Here is a 27,764-nt window from a genome sequence, read left to right on the forward strand (position 1 = left end):
CTTTATGCCTCAGAACTGCCAAAAGATGCACCCAAATTAATGGAGAACTTCTTTGGTAAGATTGAGCTCCCTACTATCTCCGAAGAACAGAGGTCCCTCCTCAATGCCCCTATTACCAAGGAAGAGATAATGTTCGCAATTAAGAATCTGCAAAATGGTAAGGCCCCAGGACCAGATGGGTTTTGTAGTGAGTTATATAAAGAGTTCCATGGCCTGATCCTTGAGCCATTGCGTGATATGTTTAACCACTCATTTTCAAATGACCAACTCCCTCAAACGCTGAGAGAAGCCAACATTTCACTTATTCTCAAAAAGGGAAAATGTCCAGAGTCTTGTTCCTCGTACAGACCAATTTCCCTTCTGAATGTGGATAGAAAATTGCTTTCTAAAATTCTAGCCACAAGATTAGAGGACTCATTGCCACTAATTGTGAAAGGAGACCAAACTGGCTTCATTAGGGGCCGTAAGTCATGCAACAACGTCAGGCGGCTTCTTAATGTAATTCAAGCCTACCAACAAAGTGCTGTGGATGGTCTTGTGCTCTCCCTAGATGCTGAGAAGGCATTTGATCGTGTGGAGTGGTCTTACCTATTATTTGCTCTAAATAAATTTGGTCTGGGGGACAACTTTATAAAATGGGTGAAAGTTTTATATGATGATCCTCAGGCTGCTGTCCTTACTAATGGGCTACGGTCAAATAGCTTCCCTATACACAGAGGTACCAGACAGGGCTGTCCTTTATCCCCCCTCCTCTTTGCACTCGTTATGGAACCACTAGCCGAGGCCATCAGGGTAACGCCTGCTATACAGGGGCTGCTCATTGGTGATGTTCACCATAAAATAAGCTTGTATGCTGATGATGTCCTGATATTCATCTCTAGTCCCGAGACTTCAATTACACCTCTTATTAATATTATTGAATTATTCAGCGGATTCTCAGGCTACAAGATTAACCTTACTAAGTCAGAGGCTATGCCACTTGGTAGCCTGCATTCTGTACCTAATACTTCTCCCCCCTTCCCTTTTAAATGGTCTCCCTCAGGTTTCAGGTATCTGGGTATATTTGTAACTCCTAAATTCCAGCTAATGTACAAAGCCAATTTTGTTCCTTTGTTTGATACAATAAGACAGGATCTGGAGCGCTGGAACTCCCTCCCCATTTCTTGGTTGGGTAGAATATCCCTCTTGAAAATGAACGTTTTACCCAGACTACTTTACCCAATCCAAATGATCCCAGTATTACTCTCCAATAAGGTAATAAAGGATGTAAATGGATGGCTAAGTTCCTTTATATGGAGTAAGCGCAAGCCAAGACTTAAGATGGCAATATTGCAGCTGCCAAGTTCTATGGGCGGCTTGGACCTGCCCAATATCAAGTTCTATCAATGGTGTGCCCACCTTTGTTATATTTCTGACTGGATCACAAATGATGACTCCTCTATTTGGTTAGACATTGAGACTTCTCTTTCAAAATACCCCTTACACGATCTTTTATTTTTCAGAAGTTTCAAGTCTGTAGAAGAACACTGCAATAATCCAGTTACACTTAACACACTCAAAGTATGGAGGTCAGTTCAACGCTTCCTGGGAAGGTCCAAACTAACCTCTGCTCTTACCCCAATTCTTAACAACCCAGATTTCAGCCCAGGATTGCTGGATGCTGGCTTTAACTTATGGCTTAATAAGGGCATACGCAGGCTAAACGACTTATTTGCTGATAAGATTTTGTTGTCATTTGAGCAGATGGTCGAGAAATATCGACTCCCAAAGCAGGACTTTTTCCGCTTCCTACAAGTAAGACATTATATTCTGGAGAGCACCACCTTAATTGGTAACCCTGATGTGTCTGTCATTGAAAGAATGCTTTTTTTTCCACAAAGGAAGATGTCTGTAAGTCTGTTTTATGATACTTTAAGGTCCTTTTCTGCTGTCAACACACAGAGGGTGAAACAAGTGTGGGAGAAAGAATTGTCTGTTACTATTGACGAAGAGATGTGGGAGGACATTTGGAGATATGCAAAAACAATATCTATATGTAACCGTACTAGAGCAATCCAATTAAGAATAATACACAGATTGCATATATCCCCAAATCGCAGACATGCTTTTAGCCCCACTTCCTCTTCCCCTCAGTGTCTCAAATGCAAAACTGATACAGGCACCCTAACACATTGTTTATGGTCATGTACCAAAATACAAAGATACTGGTCTGGTGTCCTGCAAGAAATTGAAAAGATCCTAGGGGTTGATCTAGAATTGGACCCAGTTTCTTTACTGTTGGGTCTCCCTAGTAGGCATGTTACTTCTGTCTGTAAAAGGAGGCTTTACAACATCCTTACCTTCGCAGCGAGGAAAAACATCCTTTTACAGTGGATTAGTGATAAGGTTCCTTCTATTAAAGACTGGCATAAGATACTATTTGAATGGGTGCCTCTGGAATATCTGACATGTACATTGCATTCTAAAACAGACCAGTTCTACAAAGTATGGGAACCTTATCTAAATTATCTAGAACCTGAGGTATCAACTATTATGCTGCAAGGTTTCTCTTAGAATGGCGGGGATCTATGTATTTCAGAACTACACTGTACGTTCCATGTGTGGAACCTAACCTCTTGGTTTAAACTGAGCTTTTTTGTTTAAATTTCTGTTTATAAGTTTGTTTAAAATGTATGTATTGAGAGACGCAATGATGGTGATGGGGTGAGAGAGGCACAGAGCGGGAAGAGAAATGGTGTACGTATGTATAGGTGGGTGCGTGCGTGCGTGTATGTATGCATAGGTGTGTGTATATGCATGGGTATATGTATGTATGTATGTATGTATGTATGTATGTATGTATGTATGTATGTATGTATGTATGTATGTATGTATGTATGTATGTATGTATGTATGTATGTATGTATGTATGTATGTATGTATGTATGTATGTATGTATGTATGTATGTATGTATGTATGTATGTATGTATGTATGTATGTATGTATGTATATGCACGTAAATATGGGTAAGTGGGGGCTGTTTTTCTTTTTGTTCTGTGTGCTTTGTCTCTGTATCTCTTAATATGGGTGAAAATTGTGAAATTTCAATAAAAATACTGTTACAAAAAAAAAAAAATGCGATGGAAACCCATCGCACACAAAAATGATTATAATTTAGTAGAATAACAACATGTTACAATGCCTGTGTGTAAAATTGATTTCTACGTCGTTTAGAAACTAAATCGTCCATGCACTGCACTGCGTTGTTCACCTTTTACTTAGTTGTTTCTGTGGGCTGGCCCTCATCAGCTCTGTAATCAATGTAATCCCATAGTTCGCTTCTGCAGCCAGTTTTGACAAACTACAGACATAAAGGTATGATGTTTTCATTAGAAGAAGCCATGCTGTTTGCAATTTCTCTCTCCTCTCTCTTGCTTCTCTTGCTTCTCAAAAGTGTCTCTCTTGATTCTCTTGCTTCTCAAAAGTGTCTCACACTATCAGCTGCATGCGCAAGTGCAAGTAGCCTGGCTAGCTACTGCTCCCATGAGAACATTCAGACAAATTACTAGACGGACTCGATGTACTCAATTCGTAACATTTTGGCAGGGAAGAACACATTTTGCTGTTTTAAACCTAATTTCCTCCAATTCTACACATTTTGTCATGGAGCTGAGAGAATTGTGGTTTTAAAAGCTACACTGAACAAAAATAGAAATGCAACATGTAAAGTGTTGACTTGTTTCATGAGCTGAAATTAAAGAGCAAAGAAAATGTTCATGCGCTTATTTCTAATCAAATTTTGTGCAAAAATGTGTTTACATCCCTGTTCGTGAGCATTTCTCCTTTGCCAAGATAATCCATCCACCTGACAGGTGTGGCATATCATGAAGCCGATTAAAATGTGTAGTTAAGTCACAACACAATGCCAAAGTTAAGGAAGAGTGCAATTGGCATGCTGACTGCAGGAATGTCCACCAGAGCTGTTGCCTGAAAATTGAATGTTAATTTCTCTACCATAAGCCACAAGAATTTGGCTGTACATCCAACAGATCAGATCTAAAACTCACATTTCTCAGGTCGCCCAAAAAAGTCACATACTGCAGCTTTAACTTTTCTAAATACCTTCGATCTGGTTTAACTGTTTGTTTACATATAAACCTTGTTTATTTTTTGTCATTTTTAATTAATTGTTTTACACCTAGATGGTCTGCCCAAGACTTTTCTAGGCAGAAAAAAACCCACCAAGTTGTCTAAAAAAACACTATTTAGCTGGAAAAAAATGTTTTTACCCTTAAGTATGTGTACATTACTGTATTTATACTTGGGATATTGTTTGACCAATTGTTTGATTGCTTGCCAACCCTGCCCGGGGTAGGGCTTCATCCTTTTGGTTACCAGCCCAACGCTCTTAACCACTAAGCTACCTGCCGGTTCCCCCGAAAGGGATGAGGGAGACTTCTCACCAGATTGGCCCTCTTGCACGAGGGATGAGGGAACCATGGCTTGGGGCGTGTTATACAGTATAGGCAGGCAAGGCTTACACCCGCAAATCTCTTATTTGCCTGTTAGGCGAGATTGAATATGTCTTCAGCGAATGACCCACACAAGGCCATTTCCCATAGTGAAATGTCTCCCTCAACTCCTTCAGAGAACCGGGGTTACATACCATAACTAGGGCTGTGACGGTCATGGAATTTTGGATGATGGTAATTGGCAATATTTCCATTTTAAATACTTTCAAATAGAAATAGCTGACTTGGCAACAGTATTAGAAAATAATTGTTTAAATAGTAAATATTTCACGTCACATGTAATTGAACCCAGATCTGAAACGTGGAAGGTTTCTAACCTTGTGATAACATCTTGATTTGAGTGTGGTTGATTTCTGACGCACCATCAACTATGTAGTTAGACTGTAGACAGTTTCTGACCTAGAATTAGCTGCTTGGTCAGGTCCTTGATGTTGGCCGCCTGTTTCCTCTTCTGGGTATGCAACTCGTCCCTCTGCTCCTCCACACGGGTCTTCAGCTGGGCCGTCTCTATCTGCAGCGTGGACCTCTCCGCCTGCAGAGCCTGGACCTCATCCTGCCGCAGGGCCTCCTCCTTCCGGAGACGCTCAGTCTGCAAAATACATTGAATATGCAAGTCATAAGACAAGATAAACACACAAACAGAATTACATTTTTTAAGGGCAGGGGTGCTCAGCTCCAATTCTGAAGGTCTGCAATCCTTGGGCCCCGTTTCCTAAATCATTAAAACGCTCATAGGAGCATTGTTATATCTGAGCTGTTTCTCAAAACCATTGTTACTAAAGCTGTACCTAACCCAAACTCTTGTAATTAAAGACTTGGGATACTCGTAGAACAGATAAGTGCATTGTTAAATTATGCTTTGCCCTCCCGCTAGAGGTTGATATTACCTTGGGAGTCCCGCAGGTCTTAAGGGTCCTGCGGGACTCCTACAGCAATGGGCATGAAATTCTAAAAAAATTCAGGACAGGATGGGAAAGGAGTGACAATCCACAGGAATGGGCAGTACAGGAATAATATCAGTCAAAAGTTTGGACAGCTACTCATTCAAGGCCTTTCCTTTATTTTTTCCAATTTTGTACATTGTAGAATTATAGTGAAGACAAAAAAAAACTATGAAATAACACATATGGAATCATGTAGTAACCAAAAAAGTGATAAACAAATGAAAATATATTTGAGATTTGAGATTCTTCAAAGTAGCCACCCTACTACAGGTACTCAAGAAGGTGGTGTGATTTCATAACTACTAAAACAGGACCCAGGTGGTAAGTATAAAGATCCAGTCCATTTAAAAAACTGGAGGCCTCATACACTTCAATGTTGTGATGCGAAAATCCTGGCGAAATGCATAGCACATAAAAAAGGTTTTACCAGATATTGTTCATCCTGATCAGACAGGTTTTCTACATGGACAATATATTGGAGATAAGTGAAGCAACGGTCTAAGACACTGCATTGCAGTGCAAGCTGTGTTGCTACAGATGCTGGTTCAATACCCGTGCCGCCCGCCACACTGGCAACACTTTAAGGGGCATTTCACTAATAATGGCGCTGACTAGGGAAACGTTCCCGCTGTTCTTAGTGCCAGTCTGCACATTCAAACTAAAACAATGTAACTAATAATGACATCTTTATGCTTTCGTTAATAAAATCATTATAAAAATACTCTTTCAAAATGATGATGTTTATTTAGTTATGGATCCATAACGAATTACTATTGGGAATAAAAATTACTGAATTACAGAAATATCCTCTAAATGTAATTATTGGTGGAGAATCACGTCATATTTTTCGATATACCATAGGCGATGAGAGTCTCACTGGTATTGAGTAATGTGCTGTTAAAAGTGGTGTAGGTCTTATTTATTTAAAGAACATATTGAAGTTAGAAGCAATAGGATTTGAAGCAATAGCCTACAACTATTTTAGCACCATTTCGCGCTGCTCTTAGACAAGCATGGGGACTGGTCTTGATAATGAGATTTTTATTTTCACTTAATCTCTGTTTGGGTCTTGGTTTAGACTAGAATTGGACAATTAATCTGTAGAAATGTTATGCTCTTAGTGTAACCTTTATTTAACTAGGCAAGTCAGTTAAGAACAAATTCTTATTTACAAGGACAGCCTACTCCTTCCTCCCCATCGGGGAATTGAACCCCAGTCTCCCGCATGCCCGCACGACACGGAGCTTCTTTAGCTAAATAGCCCAGTAGTGTGCTCCCGACCGTCACATTATACAGTGCCATATTTTCCGTTTCATCCTAACGGAAATCCAGAGGGTTTTTAGTTTTTCTTAGAATAGAAACACCATAATATTAATCTAATTAATTAAGCAATTACCAGTCAAAGGTTTGCACATACCTACTCATTCCAGGATTTTTATTTATTTTTTACTATGTTCTACATTGTAGAATAATAGTGAAGACATCACAACTATGAAATAACAAACATGGAATCAGTTAAGAACAAATTCTAATTTACAAGGACATCCTACTTCTTCCTCCCCGTCGGGGAATTGAAACCCGGTCTCCCGCGTGCTTGCATTCTCTAGTACAGCCACTATTGAAGACTATCAAATGCTTCTCAAAGATGCTCTCTGGTGGTCAAACAAGCATTAACTAGCATTAATAGTACCAGTGGTTCACACTTAATTAACGTGCCATAGAATTCTGTGGCACCATGCAAGCTGCGCCACAGTACATTGCAACTTTTAACAGACAAACCACTGTATTTAGTCTAGGGTGTTAATATATCAATTTAAATCCGAAAATAAGTATTAAGTTCTGAATCAAAGTCCACTTCCGGGTTGGAGCGAGTGGTCGCATCGGCACTTCGCTCCCGCGGGTAGTATAACTTTTTCATTACATTTCATTATATTTCATTATAGCACAACGGTTTGATTTGTCTAATCTTAGCAATTTCTTCTCAGCTAGCTACATAGCCGTCTTTGTATCAAAGATAATTGCGTAATTATCGTATTTCGCCGTCCTAACGTAGTCTTCACTAGCCAGCTAGCTAACGTCCACTGATTAGCTGCACTGGGAAAACTATTACACTAAACTGAACGACTTGATTAGTGTAGTGTTAGCTAGCTACATAGCTGTCTTTGCTGTCTTCGTATCTTCGTATCCAAGATAATTGTGTTGTTTAGGTTTAGAGTGTGTAGTCTTAGAGTGATTATCTTAATTTACCGAGGTTAGCTAGCCAGCTATTTGTCGTCCTTAACGTAGGAGACTCTGCTAGCTAGCCAACAGCTAGCCAACGCTAGCCAACGTTTTCTGAATAGAACTCAACAACCGGGTCGCATTCACAGGTAATATCACATTTTCACTTCATTTCATTACAGTACAACGGTTTGATTTGTTTGATCGTAGCTAGCTACATAGCTAGCTACATAGCCGTCTTTGTATCAAAGATAATTGTGTAGTCTAGAGCGATTTTCTAGGTTAGCTAGCCAGCCATTGTCGTTCTTTTAACGCAACGTAACGTAAACAACACTGCTAGCTAGCCAGCTAGCCCCCGAATAGCAACACTGCAGAAACTATTACACTCAACGGAACGACTTGATTAGTGTAGTGTCAACAACGCACCCACTGCCAGCTAGCCTACTTCAGCAGTACTGTATCATTTTAATCATTTTAGTCAATAAGATTCTTGCTACGTAGCTTAACTTTCTGAACATTCGAGACGTGTAGTCCACTTGTCATTCCAATCTCCTTTGCATTAGCGTAGCCTCTTCTGTAGCCTGTCAACTATGTGTCTGTTTATCCCTGTTCTCTCCTCTCTGCACAGACCATACAAACGCTCCACACCGCGTGGCCGCGGCCACCCTACTCTGGTGGTCCCAGCGCGCACGACCCACGTGGAGTTCCAGGTCTCCGGTAGCCTCTGGAACTGCCAATCTGCGGTCAACAAGGCAGAGTTCATCTCAGCCTATGCCTCCCTCCAGTCCCTCGACTTCTTGGCACTGACGGAAACATGGATCACCACAGACAACACTGCTACTCCTACTGCTCTCTCTTCGTCCGCCCACGTGTTCTTGCACACCCCGAGAGCTTCTGGTCAGCGGGGTGGTGGCACCGGGATCCTCATCTCTCCCAAGTGGTCATTCTCTCTTTCTCCCCTTACCCATCTGTCTATCGCCTCCTTTGAATTTCATGCTGTCACAGTTACCAGCCCTTTCAAGCTTAACATCCTTATCATTTATCGCCCTCCAGGTTCCCTCGGAGAGTTCATCAATGAGCTTGATGCCTTGATAAGCTCCTTTCCTGAGGACGGCTCACCTCTCACAGTTCTGGGCGACTTTAACCTCCCCACGTCTACCTTTGACTCTTTCCTCTCTGCCTCCTTCTTTCCACTCCTCTCCTCTTTTGACCTCACCCTCTCACCTTCCCCCCCTACTCACAAGGCAGGCAATACGCTCGACCTCATCTTTACTAGATGCTGTTCTTCCACTAACCTCATTGCAACTCCCCTCCAAGTCTCCGACCACTACCTTGTATCCTTTTCCCTCTCGCTCTCATCCAACACCTCCCACACTGACCCTACTCGGATGGTATCGCACCGTCCCAACCTTCGCTCTCTCTCCCCCGCTACTCTCTCCTCTTCCATCCTATCATCTCTTCCCTCCGCTCAAACCTTCTCCAACCCATCTCCTGATTCTGCCTCCTCAACCCTCCTCTCCTCCCTCTCTGCATCCTTTGACTCTCTATGTCCCCTATCCTCCAGGCCGGCTCGGTCCTCCCCTCCCGCTCCGTGGCTCGATGACTCATTGCGAGCTCACAGAACAGGGCTCCGGGCAGCCGAGCGGAAATGGAGGAAAACTCGCCTCCCTGCGGACCTGGCATCCTTTCACTCCCTCCTCTCTACATTTTCCTCCTCTGTCTCTACTGCTAAAGCCACTTTCTACCACGCTAAATTCCAAGCATCTGCCTCTAACCCTAGGAAGCTCTTTGCCACCTTCTCCTCCCTCCTGAATCCTCCTCCCCCTCCCCCTCCTCCTTCTCTGCAGATGACTTCGTCAACCATTTTGAAAAGAAGGTCGACGACATCCGATCCTCGTTTGCTAAGTCAAACGACACCGCTGGTTCTGCTCACACTGCCCTACCCTGTGCTCTGACCTCTTTCTCCCCTCTCTCTCCAGATGAAATCTCGCGTCTTGTGACGGCCGGCCGCCCAACAACCTGCCCGCTTGACCCTATCCCCTCCTCTCTTCTCCAGACCATTTCCGGAGACCTTCTCCCTTACCTCACCTCGCTCATCAACTCATCCCTGAACGCTGGCTACGTCCCTTCAGTCTTCAAGAGAGCGAGAGTTGCACCCCTTCTGAAAAAACCTACACTCGATCCCTCCGATGTCAACAACTACAGACCAGTATCCCTTCTTTCTTTTCTCTCCAAAACTCTTGAACGTGCCGTCCTTGGCCAGCTCTCCCGCTATCTCTCTGAATGACCTTCTTGATCCAAATCAGTCAGGTTTCAAGACTAGTCATTCAACTGAGACTGCTCTCCTCTGTATCACGGAGGCGCTCCGCACTGCTAAAGCTAACTCTCTCTCCTCTGCTCTCATACTTCTAGATCTATCGGCTGCCTTCGATACTGTGAACCATCAGATCCTCCTCTCCACCCTCTCCGAGTTGGGCATTTCCGGCGCGGCCCACGCTTGGATTGCGTCCTACCTGACAGGCCGCTCCTACCAGGTGGCGTGGCGAGAATCTGTCTCCTCACCACGCGCTCTCACCACTGGTGTCCCCCAGGGCTCTGTTCTTGGCCCTCTCCTATTCTCGCTATACACCAAGTCACTTGGCTCTGTCATAACCTCACATGGTCTCTCCTATCATTGCTATGCAGACGACACACAATTAATCTTCTCCTTTCCCCCTTCTGACGACCAGGTGGCGAATCGCATCTCTGCATGTCTGGCAGACATATCAGTGTGGATGACGGATCACCACCTCAAGCTGAACCTCGGCAAGACGGAGCTGCTCTTCCTCCCGGGAAGGACTGCCCGTTCCATGATCTCGCCATCACGGTTGACAACTCCATTGTGTCCTCCTCCCAGAGCGCCAAGAACCTTGGCATGATCCTGGACAACACCCTGTCGTTCTCAACCAACATCAAGGCGGTGGCCCGTTCCTGTAGGTTCATGCTCTACAACATCCGCAGAGTACGACCCTGCCTCACACAGGAAGCGGCGCAGGTCCTAATCCAGGCACTTGTCATCTCCCGTCTGGATTACTGCAACTCGCTGTTGGCTGGGCTCCCTGCCTGTGCCATTAAACCCCTTCAACTCATCCAGAACGCCGCAGCCCGTCTGGTGTTCAACCTTCCCAAGTTCTCTCACGTCACCCCGCTCCTCCGTTCTCTCCACTGGCTTCCAGTTGAAGCTCGCATCCGCTACAAGACCATGGTGCTTGCCTACGGAGCTGTGAGGGGAACGGCACCTCAGTACCTCCAGGCTCTGATCAGGCCCTACACCCAAACAAGGGCACTGCGTTCATCCACCTCTGGCCTGCTCGCCTCCCTACCACTGAGGAAGTACAGCTCCCGCTCAGCCCAGTCAAAACTGTTCGCTGCGCTGGCCCCCCAATGGTGGAACAAACTCCCTCACGACGCCAGGACAGCGGAGTCAATCACCACCTTCCGGAGACACCTGAAACCCCACCTCTTTAAGGAATACCTAGGATAGGATAAGTAATCCCTCTCACCCCCCCTTTAAGATTTAGATGCACTATTGTAAAGTGACTGTTCCACTGGATGTCATAAGGTGAATGCACCAATTTGTAAGTCGCTCTGGATAAGAGCGTCTGCTAAATGACTTAAATGTAAATGTAAATGAATCAAAAACAAAGGTCCTGTAATATTAACAGTAAAATAAAGATCTGTCAAGACCAAATACTTCACTCAATTTCAACTTATTTTTAGGGGAAATTGTGAGTTACTTTAAAAAAATTGTCGTGGCCAAAAATATCACCACCACGTTTCCATTTCCTTTCTCGAGCGTGCAGAGGGGCTGTCAACGGTTTAGTGAAATAGGTTTTGTTGCAAAAACATGTTACTATCGATGTTTCACTAGGTTTCCCAAATTAAGTACTGGGTAGCTGTAGGAACAGGGTTTGGAGAGCCCATGGCATATTAATAAATATCACCTGTTGCACAGTGTGAGCATGTTCCTCAAACAGTGGTTGATGCATGGAGAGAAATAAGTGTTCTTGTATTTATTTCTCAGCTGCTCATTTTATGTACAGCTCTGCTATAACACCAAAATGGGCATCATTGAAAAATGGACCGGTAGGTAACCAATAGCCTATAGTTGCATCATGCAGCCCGTATATGTTTTGATTTCTAAGACATTCTAAGGTTTGTATCGTTCACAACTAATGTTGCCAAATAACCCTAAGTCTAGCGTATAGGACCTGTTTCAAATGATCACTTTTACTCTAAACATAGCCACTTCATGTGCACTCGCTCCAGAATGGGAATAATATCCTTTGTATTTTTATTCAATTATATTTTCTTACTATAAAAATAATATATCTTGTCAGCTAAATGAACAAGCCTACAACCTGTCATGGAGCATAGCCAAATAACATACAGTAGGCTACCTCATACTGTTTTTCGTTAAAAGTTTCTTCAGATCTGACCAAAATAAATAATGGATTTATTGTGATGGTGTATATTAAAGTGATTTATTCTACTTTTTAAAAAAGTTTTCAGATTCAGAATCAAAAACAATAATAGAAATATACACATAACGACTGTGGCAGTGATTAATAAATAAATGTCCATTGGGGTAGAGGCAGAGTAAAGACTGTTGATGCGGTGGGGAGAATGACCATAGGGAGAGCAACATGACCCTTGAAGGGGTGTGGGGATCAAGTGAAATAAAAACAATAAAATACATCCATAGGAGGAGTAGCAGGGGGACCAGGCGTTCCACGGCGGTGGAGTTGTCGTACCAGGCTGTGGTGCTGCCCGACAGTATGCTCTCAATGGTGCTACTGTAGAACACTGTGAGGGTCCTCGGGGACAGGCCAAATTTCTTCAGGATCCTGAGGTTGAAAAGTCTCTGTAGTGCCTTCTTCACAACGGTGTCCGTGTGATTAGAGCATTTCAGCTTCTCTGAGATGTGTATGCCGAGGAATTTGAAGTTATTGTCCACGTGATGATACTCAGTGTCGCGGAGGTAATGTTGCCTACCTTCACCACCTGGGGGCGGCCTGTCAGGAAGTGAGCTTTGTAATGAGCATATAGGGAGGGCACTATGATATTGAAGACCGAGCTGTAGTCGATGAACAGCATCCTTACATATGCATTCATTTTGTACAGGTAGCTAAGGGCAGTGTGCAGTGCAATGGCAATTGCATCGTTCGTGGATCTGTCAGTGCGGTAGCCGAATTGGAGAGGGTCGAGTGTGTTGGGGAGGGAGGCGATTTGATCTTTGACTAGTCTCTTGAAGCACTTCATCATAACTGAAGTGAGTGCTACTGGTCGGTAGTCATTTAGTTCAGTTACTTTCCCTTTTTGGGCACGGGATGATAGTGGACATCTTGAAGCAGGTAGTTATAGCGGCCTGAGCTAGGGAGAGATTGAACATGTCCGTGATGTGGCTGGCTTTCTTTTTTTATACCATGATCGTTAGGAGCCCCTACCACATAGGCCTTGTGTCCAACCCGCTGAATCGCTCCTCCACTTTGTCCCTATGCTTGTATTTCTCCTTCTTGATTGATCTGCGTAAGTCATATTTGTACTGTTTAACCAAACTATTGTCCCCGGTCCCCTTGCCCTGTTTATAAGCAGAATCTCTTTCAGTTTTCCTTCAAGTAGATGTTCCAACGGTGCACATCAGCTGCTTGTATGCATAGGGGCCTGGAGATGCTAAACTGGTGTATGTTAATTAACGGTCAATTACCGTGAGACCGGCAGTCTGTTGCATAGCAATAACCGGCAGACAAAATGTCATGACCGCCACAGGCAATCTTACAAGAGCATTATCATCATGTGAACTATTTCACAGTACTATTCCAACCTCAGTATGGAAATATACAGTACCAGTCAAGAGGTCGTGATTGCTGCTGATGAGTCTCTGATCCACCTGTATGCAGACGACACCATTCTGTATACTTCTGGCCCTTCTTTGGACACTGTGTTAACAACCCTCCAGGCAAGCTTCAATGCCATACAACTCTCCTTCCGTGGCCTCTAATTGCTCTTAAATACAAGTAAAACTAAATGCATGCTCTTCAACCGATCGCTACCTGCACCTGCCCGCCTGTCCAACATCACTACTCTGGACGGCTTTGACTTAGAATACGTGGACAACTACAAATACTTGAAGTCTGGTTAGACTGTAAACTCTCCTTCCAGACCCATATCAAACATCTCCAATCCAAAATTAAATCTAGAATTGGCTTCCTATTTCGCAACAAAGCATCCTTCACTCATGCTGCCAAACATACCCTTGTAAAACTGACCATCCTACCAATCCTCGACTTTGGTGATGTCATTTATAAAATAGCCTCCAATACCCTACTCAACAAATTGGATGCAGTCTATCACAGTGCAATCCGTTTTGTCACCAAAGCCCCATATACTACCTACCATTGCGACCTGTACACTCTCGTTGGCTGGCCTCATACTCGTCGCCAAACCCACTGGCTCCATGTCATCTACAAGACCCTGCTAGGTAAAGTCCCCCCTTATCTCAGCTCGCTGGTCACCATAGCATCTCCCACCTGTAGCACACGCTCCAGCAGGTATATCTCTCGTCACCCCCAAAACCAATTCTTTCTTTGGCCGCCTCTCCTTCCAGTTCTCTGCTGCCAATGACGGGAACAAACTACAAAATTCTCTGAAACTGGAAACACTTATCTCCCTCACTAGCTTTATGCACCAACTGTCAGAGCAGCTTACAGATTACTGCACCTGTGCATAGCCCACCTATAATTTAGCCCAAACAACTACCGCTTTCCCTACTGTATTTAATTTATTTATTTATTTTGCTCCTTTGCACCCCATTATTTTTTATTTCTACTTTGCACATTCTTCCATTGCAAATCTCCCATTCCAGTGTTTTATTTGCTAGATTGTATTTACTTTGCCACCATGACCTTTTTTTTGCCTTTACCTCCCTTATCTCACCTCATTTTCTCACATCGTATATAGACTTGTTTATACTGTATTATTGACTGTATGTTTGTTTTACTCCATGTGTAACTCTGTGTTATTGTATGTGTTGAACTGCTTTGCTTTATCTTGGACAGGTCGCAATTGTAAATGAGAACTTGTTCTCAACTGGCCTACGTGGTTAAATAAAGGTGAAATAAATAAAAAAAGAGTTTGGATGCACCTACTCATTCAAGGGTAATAGACATCAAATCTATGAAATAACACATGGAATTATGTAGTGAGCAAAAAAGTGTTAAACAAATCTAAATATATTTTATATTTGAGATTCTTCAAAGTAGCCACCCTTTGCCTTGACAGCTTTGCACACTTTTGGCATTCTCTCAACCAGCATCATGCGGCAGTCACCTGGAATGCATTTCAATTAACAGGTGTGCCTTGTTAAAAGTTCATTTGTGGAATTTCTTTCATTCTTAATGCTTCCTTCAACCAGCTTCACCTGGAATGCTTTTCCAACAGTATTGAAGGAGTTCACACATATGCTGAGCACTTGTTGGCTGCTTTCCCTTCACTCTGTGGTCCAACTCGTCGAAAACAATCTCAATTTAGGTCCGATGATTGTGGAGGCCAGGTCATTTGATGCAGCAGTCCATCATTTTCCCTCTTGGTCAAATAGCCCTTACAGAGCCTGGAGATGTGGGGAGTAATTGTCCTGTTGAAAGATAAATTATACTCCCACTAAGCGCAAACCAGATGGGATGACGTATCGCTGCAGAATGCTGTGGTAGCCATGCTGGTTTTTTGTTTACTACATGATTCCATATGTGTTATTTCATAGTTTTGCTGTCTTCACTATTATTCTACAATGTATAAAACAGTAAACAAATAAAAAGCCTTGAATGACTAGGTGTGTCCAAACTTTTGACTGGTACTGTATATAAAACACAGGCAAAATACGTTTTCGAATGCACTGGGCCTTAAACAAAAAGGAAAGAATGGGAGGCAGTACTTTTTGGGCTCTTTCTCTGTAGGTAATTAAATATTGCTGCCCTTTTTGTAAAGTGCATGTGTGTCGTACTATGTTTTTCTCTTTCTATTCTGTTTTCTTCTGTTCTATTATAGTCAGTTTGATCATTTTTTCCTTTCCTCTGGGAAAAAATGTACAACCTGAAATTACCTTGAAAACCTCAATCAAAAATTACAAAAACATTGAAAACAACAGTCTGTTATGTCAACTCACCTGGTCGGCCAGTGCTGTCTGCGTCTCGTCTAGGCGGCCCTGCAACTCCATGGAGTTGGTGCCCAGTCGGTCCAACTGGGCCTGTAGGCCATTGCTCTCCGACTGCAGCAGGGCGTTCTTGCTGCTTAGCTTCTCCGTGAAGCCCAGGAGCTCAGCCTCCCGCTCCCGGCTGCCTTGCACATCCAGCTGGAGGTCGCAGATCTGGACGTTCACGCTCTCCACCTCCTCGCGTAGACTGACCATCTCATGCTCATCCCTGAGGAAGACACATTGCACATCACATTTTGTTTTCTAATTATCTAGCAGACAATTATTTGTAGCGATTTACAGTCACAGCGCATTCAACTAAGGTAGGTGTGAAAACCACATTTCATACAAAATCACAGTCAGTGAGACACACACATACCATAAGTCAGTGTGCCCTTAGAAGTGTACGTGTGGATTAGTGCACAGGGATGTCAATACAGACAGTGACAGCCATCTCTCTTAAGTTGCTCCCTTTCCTATGGCCCAAATGGGATGGAATGTCAACCTCTACTGTGTTGCGTTTCCCTTTACAGTGCTGTCGAATCAATGAGGATTGGGAGAGATAGGACAGGATGCCACTTCAGAGAATTGGCATTCATTCACAAGGTCACACACTAGAATCAGTCAAATGGTGCAGAGGCAAGCAATACAAGACTAGTCTGTGTGTGTGTGTGTGTGTGTGTGTGTGTGTGTGTGTGTGTGTGTGTGTGTGTGTGTGTGTGTGTGTGTGTGTGTGTGTGTGTGTGTGTGTGTGTGTGTGTGTGTGTGTGTGTGTGTGTGTGTGTGTGTGTGTGTGTGTGTGTGTGTGTGTGTGTGTGTGTGTGTGTGTGTGTGTGTGTGTGTGTGTGAAAACGAGTGTGACTGTCTTTGTTTGTCTGTGTGTGTGCACAAGTGTTGGCTCACCGTTGGTGCTGTTCCTCCAGTGCGTGTATCTCTCCCAGCTTGTCTCTCTGCCTCGCGATCTCAGCCTTCTGCCTGTTGATGATCTCTCTGTACTTGGAGAGCTCATCCTCCCAGCGAGGCCTCTCATCCTCCAGACACTTCACCTAGGACCCAGCACCGCGCATGCACAAGCGAGCGCGGACACACACACACACACACACACACACACACACACACACACACACACACACACACACACACACACACGAGAGAATCCCAATTTATACCTGGTGCTAACATGTCTTCTTTGTCCTGATCTTGTCCACATTCTGTTTGTGCCCACATTTTTTGAAAGGTGTCAGTGTTTTCCATATATGCATTTAGCAGCGGCGCACCTCCACTGCTAAATCACAGCCACCACTGCAATTTTAAAAATATAATAATACAAATGATTTAATTTCAATCATTTTTGGGGGGGTAAAACATTTTCAGTGTAAACTTAAATGAGTAAAAACAGATATAAAGCATGTAGAATAGATAATGGAGCTATATATTTTGTAATGACATCATCTTTGAGAACTAACAAATCATCCCCCCCAAAAAATAGACAGTCAGGGAGATTAAAAAATTCCAGACATGTCATGGCATGAGGCCCCCCCATTGATTTTGTGATAATGTTTGAGTCACTCAGATAGCATAAGAACAAGGCATAAGCCATGGCAAAATGTGTATAATTGCAGGAAATTTGCTTTGAAACTACAATTTTCTCTCATACCCATGACTAAATGTGTAGAATTACAGGATAATAGCTTTAAAACTGTCAAATGTTCTCTCTGCCCAATGGCAAAATGTGTAGAATTGTAGGAAATGATATTTAAAACAGCAACATTTTATCAGCAAAATGTTTTGTCTCCGGACGTAGTAAGGCAGACACATTTCAATACCATGTGTAAACGTGACAGAACTTAATTAGATAGTGAATGGATTATCTTGATTGGATAATGAAAGCCACGTTAGTGCAAGGTGTAAATTAGGCTAGAGAGACAGACACACACACGCAGAGGCCAAGACACATACACACACCTTTGCCCGCAGAGTGGTCAGTTCATCCATTCCCTCATTGAATGTCCTCTTTAGGTCTTCTAGCTCCTTGGCCTTGGAACGGTGCATCTGTCAATTAAAGCAGAGGAATCGCTCAGTTAGCTAACAGTCTGAAAAGCTAGTGTTTCAGATCCAATTGCCACCTATTCGCGATGACGTTACAAAATGCTTTCTAGAATATGTACAGTAGTAAGAATAGCTCAATTAGCATAATTTTGAGAATATTTTTTATAGTGTATTATTACTTATTGTTATTGCACTGTCGAGAAGGAACCTGCAAGTAAGCATTTAATTTGACGGTGTATACCATGTGACTAATGAAACTACTGATGCTTTCCTACAACATTTTGGAATGTTCATTCAGATCGTCCATCTTTAACTGTTCTAAATGATTTAGCCAATGAGATATGGTTTTGCTTCCATTTCAGAATATCTGCTTTTGTTTTGGACACCGTTAAAGTTTGTTCATGTTAAAGCTTTCCTATTTCTCAGTAGCATGAAGTGACTTTGGGATATTACTCAAGCAATATGTGAAAGGTTTGAATCTGGAGAGCATAGGTGAGGTGAATGCAAACCAGAAATATCACTTCCAGTAAAGCAACATTAATCAAATCGAAGCTAAAACATCCTCATAAAAACAAACTTCCCAAAATACTACAAAATGTGCCCTTGAATTAAGTTGATATCCATGGCAACGGGGCATTGCATAAATGAGAAACAGCAGGTCTGAAGTGTTTTGAGTTGTGAACCGATTGCTTAAATATTGATAATTTCTTAAATCTTAAAAGAAGGTAGTGGATATGGGGCAGTGTGTAAGTGTATGTCGGTGTGTGTGTGTCTGTGTTGTGTTGGACCTCTAGCTGGTCTGTCTGTTCTTGTTTGCGTTTCTCCAGTTCGCCTTTGGTCTCGCGCAGCTTGGCGTCCAATTCGTTCGACTTGATCTCTTCTGACTCCTGAGAAAGCCGGGGGGGGGGTTAGAGAAAGCACAGAGAGGAACAGGGGGAAGGAGCAACAGATGGAGTGAGAGAGGATGGGGATAGAGAATTGAAAAATAAACAAGGGTGTGGTAAGAGAAAGAGGAGTAAAGACGGATGGAGAGAAATCATAAGAGAGGAAGGAAAGAAACAAGAAGTAAAGAGATCGATTTAAGGGTAAGATCGTGTCAGAATAACCAGTGATTTCCACAAGAACATAGATTAGCCAGCCAAATAGAAAAAATAGCCAGCCTAGCGATGCCAGGCCAGGGGGGGGTCTGGCCCAAGAAGCTCTATTTTGGTGGCTTCTGGTACACTCTAATGCCTTGGTTACATCTGAAATACACAGCGAAATAATTTAATACTTTATAGTTCATCTCCCAGATTGGAAAAATGTGTTGTGGTATTGTGTAGGAAGAAATGACTGTACAATTTAAATGAAAATGTATGAATTCAGTGAATTGTTAGTTGTTTTGGATATTATCTTGGTCTAGGCCTACATGATCAGGAATAGTTTCCAAGTAGAACATTAAACCTTTTTTAACATTTAACTTGTCTTCTCTTGAGATTAAAGTCTATTTACAGTTTCACTGCCAAATATTTATTGCAACAATAAGGTTAGTTCTTCAAATAATATATTTTCTTAAAACAAAAAAAATTAGGTAAATAGCCCACATTATCTTTAAAAATAAAAAGGTTTTGTTTTTCCAGGTAGAGTACGCAAAACAAATTTCCACTGGATTCATTAAAATAATCATGATGTCATTCTGCCAGTTAATCATAGGCTACTTCGTAGTTAACATTTAATTGAAAAGGTTTTTGGGAAAGCTTTTCCATCTACCAGTAGACTGTTTTCATTAGCATCATCGCTAACGGCTACACAGTGGTATACGTGCGAGCACACACACACACACACACACACACACACACACACACACACACACACACACACACACACACACACACACACACACACACACACACACACACACACACACACACACACACACACACACACACACACACACACACACACACACACACAGGCTTGCAGAAAAATTCATAAAGGATTCATACATTTAAGGGTTTGTATCATTTGATTTACACAACATGCCTACCACTTTGAAGAAGAAAAATATTTTTGGGTGTGAAATAAACAAGAAATAAGACAAAAAAAACAGAAAACGTGAGCGTGCGTAACTATTCACCCCCCAAAGTCAATACTTTGTAGAGCCACCTTTTATAGCAATTACAGCTACAAGTCTCTTGGGGTATGTCTCTAAAAGCTTGGCTCATCTAGCCACTGGGAATTTTTCCCATTCGTCAAGGCAAAACCGCCCCAGGGCCTTCAAGTTGGATGGGTTCCGCTGGTGTACAGCAATCTTTAAGTCATACCACAGATTCTCAATTGGATTGAGGTCTAAGCTTTGACTAGGCCATTCAAAGACATTTAAATCTTTCCCCTTAAACCACTCAAGCGTTGCTTTAGCAGTATGGGTCATTGTCCTGCAGGAAGGGGAACCTCTGTACCAGTCTCAAATCTTTGGACGACTGAAACAGGTTTCCCTCAAGGATTTCCCTGTATTTAGCGCCATCCATCATTCCTTCAATTATGACCAGTTTCCCAGTCCCTGCCGATGAAAAACATCCCCACAGCATGATGCTGCCACCACCATGCTTCACTGTGGGGATGGTGTTCTCGAGGTGATAAGAGGTGTTGGGTTTGCACCAGACATCGTGTTTTCCTTGATGTCCAAAAAGCTCAATTTTAGTCTCATCTGACCAGAGTACCTTCTTCCATATGTTTGGGGAGTCTCCCACATGCCTTCTGGCGAACCCCAAATGTGTTCACTTATTTTTTCTTTTAGCAATGGCTTTTTCTGGCCACTATTCAGTAAATGCCCAGCTCTGTGGAGTGTACGGCTTAAAGTGGTCCTATGGACAGATACTTCAAACTCCGCTGTGGAGCTTTGCAGCTCCTTCAGGGTTATCTTTGGTCTCTTTGTTAACTCTCTGATTAATTTGTTTTTCTGAGTGGCCTTCTCTTGGCAGGTTTGTTGTGGTGCCATATTCTTAATGGATTTAAAATGGTGCTCCGTGGGATGTTCAAAGTTGCTGATTTTTTTTTATAACCCAACCCTGATCTGTACTTCTCCACAAATTTGTCCCTGACCTGTTTGAATAGCTCCTTGGTCTTCATGGTGCCGCTTGTTTGGTGGTGTTGCAGACTCTTGGGCCTTTCAGAACAGGTGTATATATATACTGAGATCATGTGACAGATCATGTGACACTTAGTTAAATAAAGTCCACCTGTGTGCAATCTAATTATGTGACTTCTGAAGGTAATTGGTTGCACCAGATCTTATTTAGGGGCTTCATAGCAAAGGGGGTGAATACATACGCACGCACCACTTTTCATTTTTTTTTTTATATTTCACTTCACCAATTTTGACTATTTTGTGAATGTCCATTAGATGAAATCCAAATAAAAATCAATTTTAAATACAGGTTGTAACGCAACAAAATAGGAAAGGGGGATGAATACTTTTGCAAGGCACTGTAACTACAACAAGTTAGCATGTCGAAGATTTTAGAGTTCCGACTAGCACATGAAAGCGGCATAATTCCAACGTATGCATGCCAACTGGAAATCATTGCATAAGTTATTGTACCCTACTGATGACGTTACAAGCGTAATTGAGAAATTAGGGAGAGGTTTAATTAAAGAAGAAAGGATTGACTTTTTTCAAATGCTAGTTAACCTGTTTGGGCTAGGGTGCAGCATTTTCATGTTTGGATGAAAAGCGTGCCCAGAGTAAAAACTGCCTGCTACTCAGTCCCAGTTGCTAATATATGCATAGTATTAGTAGATAGAAAACACACTGAAGTTTCCATTTCTGTTTGAATGATGTCGGTGAGTATAACAAAACTCATATGGCAGGCGAAAACCTGAGACAAATCCAACCAGGAAGTGGGAAATCTGAGGTTTGTAGTTTTAACTCTTGGACAATGGAATACACAGTGTCTGTGGGGTCATTTAGCACTTCCTAAGGCTTCCACTAGATGGCAACAGTATTTAGAACCTTGTTTGATACTTTTACTGTGAAGTGGGGCAGAATGAGAGGGGAATGAGTCTGGCAGGGAGCCACGAGCTCGTGACGCGCGTTCCATTGCTTTTCTTCAGACAAAGGAATTCTCCGGTTGGAACATTATTGAAGATTTATGATAAAAACATCCTAAAGATTGATTCTATACATCGTTTGACATGTTTCTACGAACTGTAATATGACTTTTCGTCTGAACTTTTGCCTGGATCTGCCCGCGTGTCGTGAGTTTAGATTGTGTACTGAACGCGCGAACCAAAAGGAGTTATTTGGACATAAATGATGGAACAAATCAAACATAAATTGTGGAACTAGGATTCCTGGGAGTGCATTCTGAAGAAGATCAAAGGTAATTTAATATTTATAATACTATTTCTGACTTCTGTTGACTCCACAACATGGCGGATATCTTTTTGGGTTGTGTTGGTCTCTGAGCGCCGTACTCAGATTATTGCATGGTTTGCTTTTTCCGTAAAGTTTTTTAAAAATCTGACAGCGGTTGCATTAAAGGTCATCACATTTCACATTGGATTTCATAACAAAAAGGTAAGACTGCAGTGGCGTTCTGCACATACAAGCTTGTTAGCAATCTAGCTAAATGTTTGCTCTGGTCCAACGTTAAACAAAATCTGAAGTTCAAAGACATTAAACTTTCCTCCATAGAAGCCGTTCATCTGTAGGTATAATTCTGTGGGCCTAATTCAGCTTCAAAGCAAGCTTCCTCCATCCTCTCTCGCTGTCTCCTCACCCTCAAAATTTCAGTTGCATCTCGCACCCTACACTGACAGGCAGCAGTGTGTTTGTCTTTCATTATGCTTAAATCATGAGCTCTTAAATCATGAGCTCTTAATGAATTTCCTATACAGATTAAATTGCTTACCCGCTCCACAGCAAGCTACTTTATCTGCACTTAATTTAATGTTTGCTTAAATCATAATAATACAAAAAGTATATTTCAGAGGTTTAAAAAGGAACAGAAAGGAATGATGTAAACCGGTACTTTTTGGGGGTTCGAACCAGTTCAGAACTTTGCTGGTCGGAGCAGTGGAATAGAACAACAACAAGTATCATTCTGTTCAGAAGTAAACGGACTGGCAAATTGAAACTTTTAATTTAAAGTAGCCTAGTTAATATGAGGTGGAAAATGTAGCCGTCTGTAACTGGCCGATTTGCCCACAGCCGGCACTAATGTAAAAAACATAGAATAAACATAATCAATTCCAAAGCAAAGATCTGAGGCCATATGTATTAAGTGTCTCAGAGTAGGATTTGCTGATCTAGGATCTTGAAAACACAGACGCACACCTGATATGTGCGGATCATGTCCTGGCAGTTCTTGCGGATCTGCTCCGTCTCCTCCTTGGCCTGGGTGAGTTTGGCCGTGGTCTCTCGTAGTTTAACTTTAGTCTCCTGTGACGAGAAGAAGCCAGTGAACGTTACAGTTTTTCGCAATCACAGACAAGCATTTTGTGAACAATGTCATCAATTTTCAAAACCCTGTACACACGACACAGAACTGTGGCCTTTTGCAAAACAGTAAATGTATTTTCAAAATGTAGTTGCCATCAAAAATAAATGGTACCATAAAAATTGCAAATACATTACACAAAAGAACACGACTGCCGACAAAAAGATGATCAAACTTACATACCACTTGAGTCAAGTTGACAAAACAAAGTTAGCTTGTCTAAATAAATAAACATTTAAATCAATATTTCATTAAAGTCCATCAAAAATGCAGTCACACAAATACAACCATCAAAATGTGCAGAATTATGGGTCATTTGGCTACTCTCATTTTATCCTTATTTCACCAAACAATTTCATACGCATCAAATCAAAGATTGTTCCATCGGTATAATCACAAACCAATTACAATTACATTGCAGAGGTTGTCATTAACGGTTGCCTGATGGCCTGGGGATAAGGCGACCTGAACAGTCAGGCAGGTGGAATTTGGTCCCGAAGACAACCGTTACTTTGCATTGACTATAGTGTTCCATTTGTTCATGTGCATCACACAACACCAAAGAAACAAGGCAATATATAACAATTCTTCTCCCTACATTGTGTTCATGAAAGAAAATAGATTATTTTCATCAGAATAATTTACTTCCTTGCATTTTTAACAAAAGCCTGACCACCTAGTTTAAGCTCAAAAAGTAAACACAGGGGGGAAAAAAATGTATGCCTGCCAAATGCGGGTAACTTGGTTAACCTGTTACACCTACCCCCTACTTTTTTGAACATTCTGTTAAAAATCGCGCAACATTTCAGCGCCCTGCTGCTCATGCCAGGAATATAGTATATGCATATGATTAGTATGTGTGGATAGAAAACACTCAGACGTTTAGAAAACTGGTTAAATCACGGCTGTGACTAACAGAACGTGTGTTTCATCGAAAAGCGCAGGAAAATCTGATCACTGAAAATGGAAATATATATCCATCCGCCACTTCAACCCATTGATAAAGGCGAACCACAATAAATGGGGCTGAGGTTGCAATACCTACAGCTTCCACACGATGTCAACAGTCTTGTAATTTGCCTAGGCTTTGTTTCTTGGTCAAACGAAGAAGAGACGAGCCATTTCTTCAGGTCTCCGACTGGATTTAGTTGAGATTTACCCGGACATTATTTCCAGACGGACAGCTAAAGAATATACATCGCCTCGTGATCAATTTGATTGCTTATTAACGTGTACTAATACCTAAAGTTGCATTACAAAAGTATTTCGAAGTGTTTTGTGAAAGTTTATCGTCGACTTTTTTAATTTAAAAAAAATGACGTTACGTTGTAAGACGCTATTTTTTTTCGTTTATCACACAGTCTTCATAGATCGATATCTGGGCTATATATGGACCGATTTAATCGAAAAAAAGACCCAATAGTGATTATGGGACATCTAGGAGTGCCAACAAAGAAGATGGTGAAAGGTAATGAATGTTTTACATTTTATTTGTGCGGTTTGTGTAGCGACGACGATGCTCATTATTTTGTTTACGTCCCCTGCGGGTCTTTTGGGGTGTTACATGCTATCAGATAATAGCTTCTCATGCTTTCGCCGAAAAGCATTTTAAAAATCTGACTTGTTGCCTGGATTCACAACGAGTGTAGCTTTAATTCAATACCCTGCAGTGTATTTTAATGAACGTTTGAGTTTTAACTAGTACTATTAGCATTTAGCGTAGCGCATTTGTATTTCCAGATGTCTAGATGGGACGCCTGCGTGTCAGGTAGGAGCAAGAGGTTAAGTTCTTGGTGACAGGGGGGCAGTATTGAGTAGCTTGGATGAATAAGGTGCCCAGAGTAAACTGCCTGCTACTCTGTCACAGATGATAATATATGCATATTAGTAGTAGTATTGGATAAAAAAAACTCTGTAGTTTCTTAAACTGTTTGAATGATGTCTGAGTATAACAGAACTCATATGGCAGACAAAAACCTGAGAGAAAAATCCAACCAGGAAGTGGGAAATCTGAGGTTTGTAGCTTTTCAACTCTGCGTATCCAAGACAGTGTAAATTTGGTCCGATTGCACTTGCACTAGATATCAACAGTCTTTAGAACCTTGTTTGAGGCTCCTACTGTGAAGGGGGAGATAATGAGAGCTGTTTCAACCAGAGGTCTGGCAGAGTGCCCTGAGCTCAGTCTCGCGCGCCCGTGAGATTTCGCTGCGTTCCATTGCATGTCTAAAGACAAAGGAATTCTCCGGTTGAAACATTATTGAACATTTATGTTAAAAATATCCTAAAGATTGATTCTATACTTCGTTTTACATGTTTCTACGAACTGTAACGGAAACTTTTGACTGGATCTAGTGCTCACGCGCGAACAAAAAGGAGGTATTTGGACATAAATTATGGACTTTATCAAACACAAACATTTGTGGAACTGGGATTCATGGGAGTGCATTCTGATGAAGATCATCAACGGTAAGTGGTAACTTTAGTGGTCCTTCTGTAGCTCAGTTGGTAGAGCATGGCGCTTGTAACGCCAGGGTAGTGGGTTTGATCCCCGGGACCACCCATACGTAGAATGTATGCACACATGACTGTAAGTCGCTTTGGATAAAAGCGTCTGCTAAATGGCATATATTATTATTATATTATAAGTGAATATTTATAATACCATTTTTGACTTCTGTTGACGTTACAACATGGCGGGTATCTGTATGGCTTGCTTGTGTCTGAGCGCTGTACTCAGATTATTGCATGGTTTGCTTTTTCCGTAAAGCTTTTTTAAAATCTGACAGAAGCGGTTGCATTAAGGAGAAGTGGATCTATAATTCCATGCATTACACTTGTATCTTCTATCAATGTCTATTATGAGCATTTCTGTAAATTAGTGTGGCTCTCTGCAAAATCACTGGATGTTTTGGAAGCAAAACATTACTAAAAATAACACACCAATGTAAACTGAGATTTTTGGATATAAATATGAACTTTATCGAAACAAAACATGCATGTATTGTGTAACATGAAGTCCTATGAGTGTCATCTGATGAAGATCATCAAAGGTTAGTGATTAATTTGATCTCAATTTCTGCTTTTTGTGACTCCTCTCTATGGCTGGAAAAATGGCTGCTTTTTTCTGTGACTAGGTGCTGACCTAACCATCGTTTGGTGCGCTTTCGTCGTAAAGCCTTTTTGAAATCGGACATTGTGGTGGGATTAACAACAAGTTTCTCTTCAAAATGGTGTAAAATACTTGTATGTTTGAGGAATTTTAATTCTGAAATTTCTGTTTGAATTTGGCGCCCTGCACTTTCACTGGCTGTTGTCATATCGATCCCGTTAGCGGGATCTCAGCCGTAAGAAGTCAACGCACAGTCAACTTAGTCTACGTACACTTCTGACCCACTGGAAGTGTGATACAGTGAATTATAAGTGAAATAATCTGTCTGTAAACAATTGTTGGAAAAATGACTTGTGTCATGCACAAAGTAGATGTCCTAACCAACTTGCCAAAACTATAGTTTGTTTACAAGTCATTTGTGGAGTGGTTGAAAAATTTGTTTTAATGACTCCAACCTAAGTTTATGTAAACTTCCACATTTAACTGTGTACGGGTAAGAGTTTAGCTACAGTTTCAGATATACGTTTCAAATTTTGACAGAAAGTTGTTTTCGTCGCAAGTTAAAGCATGATGTTAGCTAGCTAACATTACGTTTATGATTTGTGTGTAGTAATGATCTCTCAGAATGTCAATTCAGGATTGCTAGTTATAGCCAAATTTTTGCTAGCTAACTAGCTAACATTGAACCTATTTGGTTAACTTTAGCTAGCTATGACAATCGGTTTGTATTGTTTAAACAGGGAGATAGCTAGCTTAACAAAAGACCCCAAATTAAAGCTGACTGTTAGCTAGCTAGCTGACGTTACGTTTATGATCTGTGTGTAGTAATGTTATTTCAGAATGCCATTTTGCATTGCTAGTTATAGCCTAATGTTAGCAAGCTAACTAGCTAACTATGACTATCAGTTTGTATTGCTAGTGCTCTATGGATTAGGATTATGGTTCATTGTTTAGCTAACATGTCTAAACAAAAGACTCCACTTCGCCAGATAATTACATGACCCATCAAAATAGCCAGGTGTGTCTGACGGTGATAACGGTTATTTATTGTATAATAACGCAAAAATATTTAGATCTGGAATTAGTCTTTCAGCATCAGTAAAATGCCTGACTCTCCTCCACCAGTCTTACAAGAAGAATGGTCTAATGCCTCCCATCCCATCAAAAAGAGAGCTGGCCCAAGCAAGCACAGGTTGCACCTGAAGCATGAGGACTTGCAGCGA

General features: G+C 41.8%; 1 protein-coding gene across 3 annotated transcripts in view; it reads right to left on the reverse strand.

The window, feature by feature from the left end:
* The window catches only part of ccdc186 (coiled-coil domain-containing protein 186), a 117,079-nt gene that overhangs the window by 35,891 nt on the left and 53,424 nt on the right, over positions 1 to 27,764 (reverse strand). For all 3 annotated transcript variants that reach the window (XM_046356517.1, XM_046356516.1, XM_046356518.1), the window contains 6 exons: positions 23,270 to 23,374; positions 18,741 to 18,839; positions 17,869 to 17,955; positions 16,807 to 16,949; positions 15,877 to 16,132; positions 4,912 to 5,101 (listed from right to left, as the gene is read on the reverse strand). In XM_046356517.1, coding sequence (XP_046212473.1) covers positions 4,912 to 5,101; positions 15,877 to 16,132; positions 16,807 to 16,949; positions 17,869 to 17,955; positions 18,741 to 18,839; positions 23,270 to 23,374 — 880 coding nt within the window. The remainder of the gene's footprint in view (positions 1 to 4,911; positions 5,102 to 15,876; positions 16,133 to 16,806; positions 16,950 to 17,868; positions 17,956 to 18,740; positions 18,840 to 23,269; positions 23,375 to 27,764) is intronic.

Source organism: Oncorhynchus gorbuscha, linkage group LG07 (genome assembly GCF_021184085.1).
Source record: "Oncorhynchus gorbuscha isolate QuinsamMale2020 ecotype Even-year linkage group LG07, OgorEven_v1.0, whole genome shotgun sequence".
Taxonomy (NCBI): domain Eukaryota; kingdom Metazoa; phylum Chordata; class Actinopteri; order Salmoniformes; family Salmonidae; genus Oncorhynchus; species Oncorhynchus gorbuscha.